At 41.9% G+C, this 13,599-nt stretch overlaps 1 protein-coding gene and 1 long non-coding RNA gene across 2 annotated transcripts; both read left to right on the top strand.

Annotated features, from left to right (window-relative positions):
• The first annotated feature begins 32 nt into the window (after positions 1-32).
• On the top strand, positions 33-11,491 carry trim45 (tripartite motif containing 45). Its single transcript, XM_061053580.1, has 8 exons — positions 33-783; positions 1,893-2,181; positions 2,309-2,454; positions 2,632-2,948; positions 5,820-5,949; positions 7,210-7,324; positions 7,682-7,808; positions 9,154-11,491. The coding sequence occupies exons 1-8, from the start codon at positions 308-310 to the stop codon at positions 9,306-9,308; spliced, it is 1,755 nt and encodes a 584-aa protein (XP_060909563.1). The 5' UTR covers positions 33-307; the 3' UTR covers positions 9,309-11,491.
• LOC132986905 (uncharacterized) lies at positions 7,820-9,024 on the top strand. Its single transcript, XR_009675561.1, has 2 exons — positions 7,820-8,350; positions 8,382-9,024. It is a non-coding gene; the product is annotated as an uncharacterized LOC132986905 (long non-coding RNA).
• Positions 11,492-13,599: the final 2,108 nt, after the last annotated feature.

Raw genomic sequence — 13,599 nt, 5'->3', positions numbered from 1 at the left:
CCAGAAGTCAGCGAGAAGCTTCCTATTGGTCCGGTAGTGAGCGAGGTGTCCTATGTCCCACCGGTATTTGAACGCATCACACACTTTTTCGAAGAAAAGTGAGACTTTACCTGCATAAGATTCACATAAGTTTGCTTTTTTCACAATGTAGAAATTTGATGTTTAAAGTTAATATGATGGTTTTCATACAGAAGAGGGTTTTAAAATAAGTTTCATTTGAGTTGGGCCAGGTTTGTGGAGCTCGGGGGGGTTTCATGGTGGTAGTTACTGGTTTGTTTTTGGCACCAGAAGTCTCCACAAACTCAAAATGTCTCGATCCGAAAAGGCAGAAAACGGGGAACAACCGACGTTCAACTCGGATCTCGAACTAAACGGAACAATAGTGAATCCAAAAGCGGTTTGTAAAGTGTGTAAACGCCTGTACCGGGACCCTAAAATCCTCCCCTGTCTGCACACCTTCTGCTCGGACTGTATCGGCCAGCTGGAGCCCTTCTCGGTGTCCTCCTCGCGCCGGGACTCTCCGGAGGTCAGGACGGTTGTGGAAGAGGACCGACCCGCCGTCACCGTCACGGTCCTCTGTCCGCAGTGTGACTCCGAGGTGGACCTCCCCCCGTCCGGACCTCAGGGGCTGAGCACCGACCACCTTGCTCTGGATGAAGTGTTCCTGGAGACCCTGTTGACGAACGGCCCGCTGGGATGCGACCTTTGCGGGGAAGGGAGCGCCGAGAGCCGCTGCGAGGTCTGCAGCGTCAACCTGTGCGAGTTCTGCTGCCAGGCACACAGGTGAAGTCTATTATTCTATTAGTTATAGTGGGTAAAGTTATGTACGTCTATGATATTCTGCAGACTATACCTTTTTGTTTTGTGTTTTGCATGTCATGTTTTTATGGTATTCTGTTATTATTGGGTTTTTAAAGATTGATTTTTAGGCTTTTTGGGCCTTTATTGGTGTGACAGTAGAGTGGAAGATTTGGAAATCAGAGAGAGAGAGAGTGTCGGGAATGACATGTGTGAAAGTATCCAAGGAATGACATGTGTGAAAGTATCCACAGGTTGGATTCAAACCCGGGCCGCCTGCTTCGAGGACTACAGCATCTGTACATTGTGAACGCAAACCACTTGCATTTTTTTTTTGTTTCATAGTATTCTTCGCTGCTTTGCTCAATAAACTACATTTTGATTTGTTTCGCTTTCTAATGTTTCTAAAGTTCCTTTGTCCAGTCAAAAGCAGAATCGGTTCTGTTTTAATCCAGTCCTGTGTTTACAGGAGGGGTAGGTTTTATTTTTGTCTAACACAGGTAGTTTCTGTTTGGTTCTTGTCTATAATATTTATCATTGGTGGTGATAAATCTATCGGGTCTTTTCCTTTTTTTATCAGTTTAAGCTATAACACTGGAAATATCCTGAAATATCTTTAGTCAGTCCAAAATCGAGCCTCATTTTTAACTTTCAGAATCGGAATCAGATTTATTGGCCAGGTATGCTTACACACACAAGGAATTTAACTTTGGTGAACTGTGCTCTCTTATGTACAGGTACAACATTAAATATCAACAATAAACATAATAAGAAAAGACTAATGTACATGACTAAACATGAAACAGTGCATTGGTGCATAGTGCAAAATATGCTGATGTAACATGATAAATAAAATGCAGTTATGTTTTCTAAATTGTCACATTAAGTGACACACCAGACTGCAAGATTTGATTGTGAATAGTCTGTACTATATTCTGAGCTTTTCTGTTCTACTCAGGCCTAACAGGTAATTAAGTTCTACTCACATGCTTCGACACACAGCATGTGTTAGGTTCTATTATATGGTTTTCTATTCCATTGTATAGTCTGATACTCATGCATGTGTCTGTACATGTTTTCTCTCCCCTCTGCAGGCGTCAGAAGCGAACAGCATCTCACTCCGTACAGCGTCTGGAGGAGCTCAAGTCTCGGGGTCGTCTGTGCCGTCCCGTCCTCTGCCCGCTCCACCCGGGCCAGGAGCTCCGGCTCTTCTGTCAGCCCTGCGACCTGCCTGTCTGCCTGGAGTGCTCAGCGACGCTGCACCGTGACCACCGCTGCACCCCCACCAGCGATGTCATCGATCGCCACGGAGACCGCATCCGAGAGCTGGTCGCTGTGCGCCTTCGACCTCGTCTGGAGCTTCTCAAGGACTCGCTGCAGAATGTAAAACACGGTCTGCTTTGAGACTGATTGTACTGTTTAGGGGTCAAAATATGTCAAATACACAGCTTACTATTACACACTGAATCCACACAACATCATTATTCAACTAAAAAGAATTAAATTACAGGTGGACATATCCCAGGAGGCTTTGCAGGCACGGGTGGATGCAACAGCAAGCGAAGTAAGGACGTTTGCGCGAGCCTACGCCAGCGCTGTGGAGGCTCACTGCCTGTCTCTGCTGCGCCGCCTGGAGGAGCTCCGTGTGCAGCGCAGGTACGACAAATGTTGCCAATAACCTGACCTGAGTGTCTTCCAAGCTACATTAGTCACATTACATTTCAGAGAAAAAGATACTGCATGCTCTCTCTTCTCAGGCCATGTGGATTTATTGTGTGAAAAAAATCTCACGGGGAGACTCCATTTGTAACTCCGGCTGTCCTCGTCCAACAGGAACCAGCTCCACCTGCAGAGGGCTCAGCTTCAGCAGGCTCTGCTGGACGTCGGCGGTGGCGTTGAGTTCGCGGAGCGTCTCCTGAGCTGCGGCTCAGACGCTGAGATCCTCAGCGCCAAAGGAGTGACCCTGAGGAGACTCACTAGCCTGGCAGAGGGCAGCTACAACCCCCATCCGGCAGCTTTCACCCCCGATGACAGCGGCAGCATCAGCTTCCTGCCCGGGGAGCCGGCGGGGGAGGTGGAGGGCTACCCGGTGGTGGGAGTGATCAACTCTAAGACGATGGACCTCAGCAAGTGCACCGTCGACGGCGAAGGTAAACCAATCAAAAGTGACAGAGAAAGGAAACAAAGGGCTTTTAATTTTTGGGTAATTAAGATTGAAAGGTTGGGGCGCCGATAGCCAAATGGTTAAGAAGCTTGCCCCATGTATGATAGTCCTCATAGCAGCGGCTGTGGGTTCGAATCCAACCTCAGCCCTTTGCTGCACGTCATCCCCCACACTCTCCTCCAAACACTTCCTGTCTCTCTTCAGCTGTCCTGTCCAATATAGGCCAAAAATAAAAGATGACCTCCTTGGTTGTAACTAATGAACTCAGGCCTGTGATTCACAGAGGAACGTTAGCAGAGAACAGTGTTGACGGGACAGACCTACACCTTTGGTTTATTTGGGAGATTTCATGGGATTTATTGACAGATTGTCTCCGTTCTTATCTTTCAGATATCTGATCTCATTTTTGTTCCTAGTTATGAAAGTATCCATGTGTGTAGAAAGGTGTGTCATCATGTGGGTTTTGAATTCATTTTGAACTTCTACGAGTTTCTTGTTTTCACCCAGAGAAACTTTTTTGATGGATATTTATTTGTCAAAAGCCTGGCAACTGTTTCTAGAGATCCCCCTGTGGGAGACGTTGCAGGCAGGCTGTGGAGGGAGTTGGGTAAGGACGTGGTGGAGAGGGTGAGGATGCGGTGGAGAGGGTGAGGACCGTGTAGACTGAGTTCTCCGGGAGCAGACAAACACTGTTGTTACCTTACTGCTTTGGTTCAAAGGCAGAAATTCCTGTGAGACTGAAGGAATGTTGAGGTGACTGAGCAAGCCCTGAGGCAGTGCATTGAGGGGGATGTTTACACTGAGACACACACACACACACACACACACACACACACCTAAACCCAAGACACACACACACACAGACACTGTAGAAGAGTCAACACAGAGACAATCATACTAGGGACTTTACTACATGTGCCTACATGAAAAAAGACAAATACAACAGACGTGTTATTTATCCTCCATGTTTTCTTGAATGGAAGACGAACTCACACAAGATCACAAATACCGACACATTCCTCAGAAGACATCATGATCATCAGAGGAAAGTTTGAATGACAATGATCTTAATTTTCTTGCTTTTTATGGACTTATTTTTTATTTGCACCAGATTAAACATCCACAATTATGACAAACTATGTGAGGTTCCCAGATAATACCAATCATGTGTGTACATGTTGTGTATGTTTGTACAAGTGCAGATAGGGCTTTACTAAAGATTTGAGAAACAGGACGATCTGTCAATGATCTGTCATTTTGAATATCTTAACAATAACTTGATCATTCAAATAAACACTCAGATTCGTTGATAAGGGAGGTTTTCAACTTTAATGAACAAGAAGGAAAAGCACATGGGAATATTTTGATATTGTCACATGATGATGGATACTGTCTCATAAATCCTTTTCAGATGACACCCCTCCACACACACACACACACACACACACACACACACACACACAAAGACAAGACCAGAGAGATTTGTAGCAGCTCATTCCTGTGAAACACTTGGCTTTAAGACATGATTACCTGTGCGGGAAATGGAAACCCACAGCAAATAAAAGTAACGTGCTGACATTGTGTGACATTTGCTAGAGTCCGTTATAAACTGTAACCTTATAAAGCCAAATGTCCAGCAGTGAACTTTCCATTCATCCACACTTTGTTTCTGTGTTTGATTTTGTACTTAAGTGTGTTTAAAGCTGCTTCTTTTTTTTTTGCTTCCATTAAGTTGTTTAACCCTTTCATGTTGAGGTATATTTGCGTGTTGGACAACAGATATGGAGGACTGTCCAGTCTGTGTGTCTGTGTGGGTATGTGTGTGATAAGAGGGTATGAAGAGGTGGATTTTGACGACGAGGCTGCACAGCAACAGGTGAAAAGGGGGACAGAGCAGCTGCGTCTGTAATGGGAACAGCTGCTGGGTTTACTCGGATTAGCAAGCACACGTACAAATTCACAGATAATTCACACCTATTAGAGCAGCGGTGATGGTAAGAAAAGAACAGCCGTGCAAATTGTAGTACTTGTTGCAGCAGCAGAAGGAGGATTTAAGCGATGCAAGAAGTACTAGTAACTGTCCCTGATCTTGTTTTTGAGGAGAGGTAGCCCAAATGTAAAGGAATATTCTCATTTTTGATTTAAATATATGCTTTGAAGGTGATTTTTAGAGTTTGACAGAATCATTTAATCGCCAAATCTACTGTCTGTCTGTAGGCTGTGTGGTCTTTGTCTCTTTGTTGTCGTCTTGTCTCCCGGTAGCCTGTTTTACCAGACAGCCACGCCATGAAATATGTCTTGCTGGAGTATTTAAGTTCCACTGGCGGCGTTAGCAGCAATTGTTTGTTTGAGAAGAGGCAGCATTTTAAATCATTTAAGGTTTAACGCCATTCCTCTCCTGTCGCTGATTTAACAGGTGATTTTCAGATGTTTGGTTGATAAATGGTAAATGGAATTGAGCTTGTAGACTGCTTTTCTAGTCTTCTGACGACTCAAACCATATCATTCATGCACATTTCTCCACATTTAAGGACTTAATAAAGACTCGGTTGGTTATGAAAATGGTTAATAGACTAGTAATTTAAATTTTTAAAGTGCAACCTGATTGCGACTTGGTGCTTTTACATTTGGGTTAAAAAAAAAAGTGCCCAAGATTTTCTGTCTTTGTTTTTGCTAAGAAAAAACTTCCTGCTTCAAGTTCAGCTGGTTTTTGTTTATGTCCATAAATGCACACATGTCCAAGGCGTGATTAAAGAAATGTGGATGTGTTTAAGTCAATACTTTGCATATGTATTGTATTTGTGTGTTTTTACGTGCACCAGTATGACCTCTAACCTCTAACCTCTTTTGGTCACAGGTGTACAGAGGGCAGAGGAGGGGCAGCCGGGTTACTTCACCCTGGTGTGCAGAGACTCGGCAGGGGAGCAGGTGTCACGAGGGGGCGAGAACGTCCTGGTCAGCATTGTTCACAAGGAGAAGAAGAACAGGTGAGTGAAGGACAGTTTTAGCTTTTAGAATAATTTTATTTATTTACCCAGTAACAGGAAAAAGGAATTGTCCTGGAAAAAAGACACAGGGGGCGCTATCTGTGCAGCCATCTTAATGTTCACAATAAATGTAAATTCATCACACAAGGCCTTTTTCTAATTTGTGATTTGTGATTAAATCCTTTCTTGTCATCTCCATTGATGCACCTTTAAAGGTTCCTCTGAAATCACAAAAATATATTTTTCTCAGTTTTTGCCATTTCGATTAAACAATCTCCAGCGACATACAAAGAGGTGATGTTGTCCCTCTGCAGGGGAAGTCAAAGTGAGATCGGTTTTCTGAGCATATTATTTGGAATGATGAGTTGACAAATCATCCTGCTTGGGACATACACCTGTTGGGGGCAAACTCCAGATACCTTAAGAGGTATATGTAGACTTCAGCCAGGAGCGGATGTCATCAGGTAGTACCCAACCATCACTTAGTGTTTCCACCCTTAACCACAACACTCTGGTTAGTGGGCTGGCAGTGATGGACTAATCACTTCTTGTCCGCCCCTAATCTCCAGAATCCCTCCTCCCTTCTACTCCATATCCAGCAGGAGGCTCGTTGTGCCTCCTCCCTCATGCTGCCCGCTGCTTCTTTCTTGCCTCTTTCATCTAGGCCCAGAGCTGAGGAGAATGGCCAGGCTGACTTGGCAGGAAAATCTTTACAACCAATTTCCACAGGGAACAACCATGCCTGCCATCCTTTGTCCTTGCACTCCTAAACCAGGGACTGATACTTTAAGGCATTTATCTCACTGGCCTCTCTGCAACCCTCCTCCCACAGCACTGTCAGTTTGATAAGAATAATTATCTTGCCCTTGGTTGAGCACAATACAATTACCTGGGCGGTGGTTAGTTGTCACCACCTCCAGAACAACTGCAGTCTTCACACCATGTCGAGCCTCAAGTCCCAGGACTTGGCCGTTTTCAGAAGGTTGGGCTGAGCTCCTTTGGTTGATAAAAGTCTGGACACTTTGGCAAAGGTGATGATCCAATGCTGGTGAACCTCTCCCGCTCAATTGTGTCAACAAGAGATCTAAGAGTGAGATAAAGGAGGATAAGATATTGTTGTTGATTTGGGTGCAAACTGTGTAAGCTCAAAATTGTTACTTGTTTGCATGCAATGGATTCTGAGATGGGATAAAACAACGGGTTACCAGTTCTTTGTTCTCAGAGTGTGTTAATAAGATGGTTTGTTCCGTTTTCCTTCAGCAAGTTGGAGACGTCAGTGGTTGACAACAGTAATGGATCGTACCGTGTCTCTTACACACCTAAAGAGCAAGGAGTCTACTCAGTGTGGGTTTGTGTCAAAGCCCAACATGTCAAGGTAGGAAAACGAAACAACAAAATAGATTGTAGTGCTGTATTTCCTCTTCTCTATACATTATTAATCATGAAGTCTTGCAGCTGGTATGGTCAGATAGTGTAACGTTTGGTTGGAGTTGTGGCATTGCGAGCAGCTCACAGTGCACCGCCTCAGGGCTGCTTTCATCATCCTGACAAATTAAACACGAGTAGATGAAATTTTCTCCAGGCAAAAACAAATTAAACAGACTTTGTATGGCTGCTCTGATGTTAAATTCACTTGCTGGGATGCTTGGTGAATACATGACTGACATCCTGAGTTATCACCTCTCTGTTTTTATTAAATGTAGCCTTGTGTCTGCCTGAATCGTTCCTGCAGGGTTCTCCGTTTACTCTGACTGTGAAGAGGAAGCTGAGGCGTCACAGCGGGACGTTTCACTGCTGCTCCTTCTGCTCCAGCGGAGGAGCCAAAGAGGCTCGCTGTGGCTGCCCAGGAACCATGCCAGGTACAAAGAGGAAATCTCACAAATGTCTGCACAGTTTACATTCAGTTTATCACAATGAACAAACATGACAAACATGGTTTGACTCTAAGAGGATCATGGAGAATGAACAGATGGAGGAACAATTTGGATCCACAGTTAACACTTTTATCTTCGACATTTTGACGGACTGAATTCAGTTATTTAAAAAAATCAGACTTTCCTAGTGTGCTTTAATCTGATGTCTTTATTCTACCTGTCGTCATATTTAATATAATTGTTTCATGCCTCCATTCTGTTAACAGATCACTGTGAAGGCATTATGTTAGTCCATACAGTCAGACGCCCTGTTTTCTTGAATTTGATTTCCCTGAATCCCTGGAATATCCTTAAAAATGACCCTATCAGCCTCATAGACTTCAAGATTGTTGGTCAATGCAATTCATGAATAATGTCTAAGTACCGCCTTGAAAAAACTTCTTGTCCGTGGACTATTTCCCATGGCGGCTCTACCCTATGCATACATGTTCTGTCTTCTGTAGGGAGGTATTTTATCCCCCCTGTGAGTATTTATGGGGCTGCCTCTCCTGTTTTAAGAAGACTACTACTTCTGCAGTTGTTTTGATATAATATGGGTTTTTTTTATGTTAAATTTAGAAATATATCTAAAGTCTCGACCACAGTTTCACTGTCATTCTGTGGGAAAACTGTTTGTGAATGGAACATTTTCCTTCCAGGTGTAATCACTCAACTGTAGGAGTAAGTGTTTCCCTAAACCCTTATTTTGCCTCCTGTCAACCTTCTTCAAGGTTTGAACACATTAACTGTATACAGATGAACAACAGTCCTCCCGTTGTTCAAAAGTGAATCCAAAATTTAGCCCCAATAAATACTTGAAAAATACTCGTACATAAATCAACATAAGAACCAACTATAATGACAGAAACCATGTTTGAGGAAAATGAATTTGACCTGTATTTTGATGTATTAGCTTGATCAGTTTCCCATCTGTTAACATGGAAGAGGAGGTGGAGCTTGTGACCTATACTGCAGCCAGTCAGTAGGGGGAGCTCCAAATGTTTTGGCTTCACTTTTGGGATGCTGTCATGTCATCCTTCTTTTTATACAGTCTGTCGTCGAACATTTCAAGACTCTACACTGTCATTTGTGTGGGTTTCCTTTTATAAAAATCTAAAATTATTTACTGGCACCTGCGCATGCTTTCTGGCTCAAGATTTTTTTTAAAGTAGGACACTAAATTTGCAATATAAAACAAGAAAAAATGTTCATTCCTATTCATACTAGAGGACTTTAAAACCCTAAATCTGTTCCTGTTTTCATGTCTGTCTTGCTTCTGGTTGGTCTGCAGGAGGATTTAAAGGCTGCGGTCACGGTCACAAAGGACACCCCGGGAAGCCCCACTGGTCTTGTTGCGGCAGCACCACGGAGGAGTCTGAGTGTTTGCCTGAGAGTGTGTTGGCTGCAGTTTCACCTCGTGGTCACTTACGGACCGTGGAACTGTGAAGGGGACACACAGGTGAGACCTGTCGTGATGAGGCAAGTTAATAACAGACGGCAGCAACAAAAAGGTTAGAGCAACAGCTAAAGGTTTGGGGTATAAATCTCAGGCAGACATGGAAACTGAAGCTCTGAGGACACAGGGACTGAAGCAGGACATCGAAGTCTCTGTGTGAGACTGGCTGGTAACCGATAGATGAAGTCTTTTTACCATTATGGACTATGGACACCAAATTCAAACACCTAAATGCTTGAATTATTTGGACCATTTACCCTTGGTTTTAAAATGTGTTTGGTTATCTTTATACAAGTAGACAACTCAGATTCCCCTGTTCACACCTGTTTCTATAACCTAAGAGTGACAGACACTTAAGTTTGGATTTTGCTACTTCCTACATCACCTCTACTGGAAGGTAAAGGCCTCAGCTCATAGTTTACAGTATAGTATCGTCAGTCCTTCAGCAAAGAAATTATCATTTTGAGAACTAAAATACACGTGCCGGTTATTCAGGGTCCTGAGATAGGAGGACATAGTCTTTGTTTTTCGGTTGATGTCATTCCTACATGTGGAAGTCCAAAGACGTATTTTAAAACCAAGCATAAACTTGTTGTGAAGTGCCTTTTAACAAAGGAGGCAGAGAAGAAGAGAGAGTGGCAGGAGTAATAAAATACATACTCCTACACAGCTGCATGTTTCTCCTTCTGAATAAAATGTGTTAAAATCCGCTTTAGGGCACCTTGAAGAAGAGACATTTTTCAAGTTTTACACAATATTCTCTCTTTAAAGGGGACATATTTAACCCCTTTCCACCTTTTCAAACAGTCCCCTGTGGTCTAAATGAAACATCTGTGCTGTGCTTTGGTCAAAATATAACATGAATCAAGCACCAGAGGAGGTTTGTGACCCTGTATAAACCAGCTCTCTCAGAACGCTCCGTTTTGGTGTGTGTGTCTCTTTAAATGCAGTGAGCCCCCCCCCCCTGAGTTTTCCCCGTAGCTATCACCTCTGTAGCGAGAATTAAAGATGGCGGACTTGTGCAAAAGTTTTGTTCTAGGTTGGGGGTGGAGTCCGTGGGTGGAGATACCAGGGGAGGGGAGGGGAGGGTGTTTTTTCTTACCAGAATCCCACTTTGATGTCACAAGGAGAGCAAATTTGTAACGGAGCATTTTTCTCTGTGTCCTAAGACTTATGCAGACCACAAACAAAAGACTGGATGGATTTATTTCACATTTTGTGGGTCAGTAGACACTCAGGATACCCAAATATATGTTCAAAAACACTGTAAGAGTGGATTTTTCCTAATATGTCCCCTTTAATATTTTGCCGTTTTTATACATTAAATCAAAAAGAAGTGCCTCAAATACAATAATGATGCTGAAACTTGTGAACAATAAAATTATCATCTGCACTGATCGTTGTATATTTTAAAATCCACCAATCATACCTTTTGTTTTACTTCGTGTTATTACTTTTTTATTATTATTATTAATTTATATTAACAAGTAACGTCAACTTGATAGTTATTGTCTTGTAAAGAAGTTTATAACTTCTAATACTAATACTTTACTAATGAAAATAACCACATGCTAACAAATAAAAACAGAATATTTACTGCTATTTTCATGGTGCTATCTATGTGAAGATACAGTTTGTTTAAAAAAAAAAAAATAAGAATAGAAAGGTGAGCACATACAATGATTTCTACTTATGATTAATTCTTTAAGGCAGTCCGGAGCTGGTAAACAGCTTTCAATGTAGCTTTCATTTCCACTGGATTATTCAAAGACTGTTCATAATGATAAATATGTTGTTGTTTTTTGTAAACCATAATATTTTGTCCCTCACGCTTGGTAACAGTTTTGACTTAGAAACACAAATGTAAATGAGCTGTTGAATGCCTTTGTGTATTTTTTTGTAAGATGATAGTAAAATAGAACTATGCAAATACTTGACATTACGACAAATCTCATTCTTTTGTGTTGAATTTCGTACATCCATCAATTCATCCGAGTGTGTACTCGTGCTATGTTTTATTATCTTACTGAACTGTTACGCCTGTACAATCAAAATAAACACACTCATTTCACATAGCCTGCCGTTATGTGTTTTGTCGTATTTCTGAATAGACTTTATTCCTGCTAAGTAATTATGAAATAAAGAAAAAAGAATATTCCACTAACTGCAATAACTGGCTTATTGTGTACGATACACATTCAAAGAATCCTGCTAAACTATCAATATCATCAGAATATGTCAAATGGAAAGTTTGTAATGGAAAAAAACAAATGGATTATGCTGTTGTATGACCTTTATTAAATTAGGAATATAGTCATATAGTGCTATATCAATATGTTGTATTTGTATAGAACTTTTAAAAACGGGTTTAAGAATAAAGCATAATAGCACCCCCTCCCCCCAAACCACAAAAACAAAGCAACAAATTTACTCTTTTTGGACAATGTGTGCAAAATTAGTGAGCATGTACACATTCACTACCATCATTGCATAGGTACAATATCACGAATAAATAACACGTAGCTGCAAGCTAAAGTGTAAATACAGTTCTTCCCCTCAGAGCTGAAACTAGATTTTGTTTCTCTACAGGGTGACACATGAAATGTTCTCCCCTCATCATCACTCCTTAGTTCCACGTGTATGGTGGTTATTGTGTTTAGCATTTTTGCATAGAGGGGAACATTTTTAACATTTTATACATTTTCTTGAATATTTCACAATAAAATTTGAGTGATCGTAGTGGGTGGTTTTAAATTGAAACTGTAAAGGTGGAGCAGAAAAAATAGAAGTTTGAAAAGTAAGCTTTAACTAGAATTGTGTTAACACATTTATGTTCATTTAAAGAAAACATGAAAGAGGACTGAAGTCAAACCCTTATAGACTGTACATATAAACACTGACATGGCGTATACTCTGTAACTCTGTATTCATTTGTAAGTCCCTCTCCAAACCACCAGATGGCAGGAGAGAGCTATATTTTCTCTCCTTGATCCTCCAGTTGTGATTATCATGTCCCCTCTGCCTGCAGCTTCATGTTACCCCGCTTGTTCCTACAAATCATTCATAATCACAGTTCTCTAAAGCTGCCTTTACCGTAATGATCCTCAGCTAAAAGGCTCCTGATGAATACTGCATTATCATGGAAAATGTCTTAAGCGGCTGAAGATTGACTCTCCTCATATAAATGTTTGATGAATGGAGACCTGTTTCAGGAAAAGCCATCACGGAGGAAGTTATATCAGCGATGTCAGCACCGGTGACACTGCTTAATCAAACACAGTGATTGTTCAGCCTAAGCAAATTGGAAATGATTGATTAACAGACCTTCATTCAGTTAAATCTGGAAATTGGAGGTCACTTGTGGGATAAGGACGCACCTACACACACACACACACACACAAACTTCACATTTCTATTATGTGAAGGCAGATGTGGGTTAAAGATGAAAGACTGGTTCAAAACCTTCCCTTATTACAGATTTCTCATTTCCGTCTCTCACTCTCTTCTCTCTGAACTCAATCATGTACAAAGTGAGCCCTTTACCACACACACATACATGTTCGCATCACCAACAGAGGACAATGCAGCTAAACTGTCCCAGCGTGGACGTCTGTTTCGGGTAAATTGTAAAAAAAAAAAAAGATCTTTTACCATAACACAACTTCTAATGTGTTTTGAATCATTTTTTTAAAGAAGTTGCCAAGAGGGGACTTGAAGGCTCAAAGGGGGGGGCCTCCCATACTGCAGCTGAACCGTCTGTACCATCAATGTCACACAGACGCAAACTTGAAACCTTCAGTATGTAAGCACAGATGTGTGTTTGTGATGATAGAGTTGATCTCCGCCTGTATTTATTATTAATTTCCCATTCCCTTCTCTCACTATCGTCTCTCAGCAAACTCAAACCTGTAAGAATTAAGACGCCTAACACACACATTCTTGTATATATTACAAACAGTGGACCATCAGTCTACAAGACCAAGTGTGGACATCTGTTTCTAAAAATTAGTTTAAAATGTTTCTAATTTGCCTTAAAGTGTTTTTTAAGAAGTTGCCCAGATCAGACTTGCATTACTGAGTGATGTCTACCCGTCAAAGAGGGGACCTCCTAACAGCAGTGGAACCGTCTGGACCCAGTAACACTCTAGATACAAACATGCGCACGCACACACACAGACACACAGACACACAGACACACAAATCAAGATGCTCACCGCAGAGAAAAGGACTTATGCCACACCTCATAAACCTCCTTCACCCGCCATTGAGCCCTCAACCGAT

The sequence above is a fragment of the Labrus mixtus genome, chromosome 13 (genome assembly GCF_963584025.1).
Source record: "Labrus mixtus chromosome 13, fLabMix1.1, whole genome shotgun sequence".
In the NCBI taxonomy this organism is placed as follows: Eukaryota; Metazoa; Chordata; class Actinopteri; order Labriformes; family Labridae; genus Labrus; species Labrus mixtus.
Note: the sequence above shows the minus strand (reverse complement) of the source record. Positions and strands in the feature narration are given on the sequence as shown.

What these genes read in the sequence shown, in the direction of transcription:
- trim45 (XM_061053580.1), top strand. Translation starts at nt 308, where the DNA reads ATGTCTCGATCCGAAAAGGCAGAAAACGGGGAACAACCGACGTTCAAC. An exon ending in CACAAGGAGAAGAAGAACAG is followed by an intron (nt 5,950 to 7,209) that starts GTGAGTGAAGGA and finishes GTTTTCCTTCAG; the next exon opens with CAAGTTGGAGACGTCAGTGG. An exon ending in CTGCCCAGGAACCATGCCAG is followed by an intron (nt 7,809 to 9,153) that starts GTACAAAGAGGA and finishes GTTGGTCTGCAG; the next exon opens with GAGGATTTAAAGGCTGCGGT.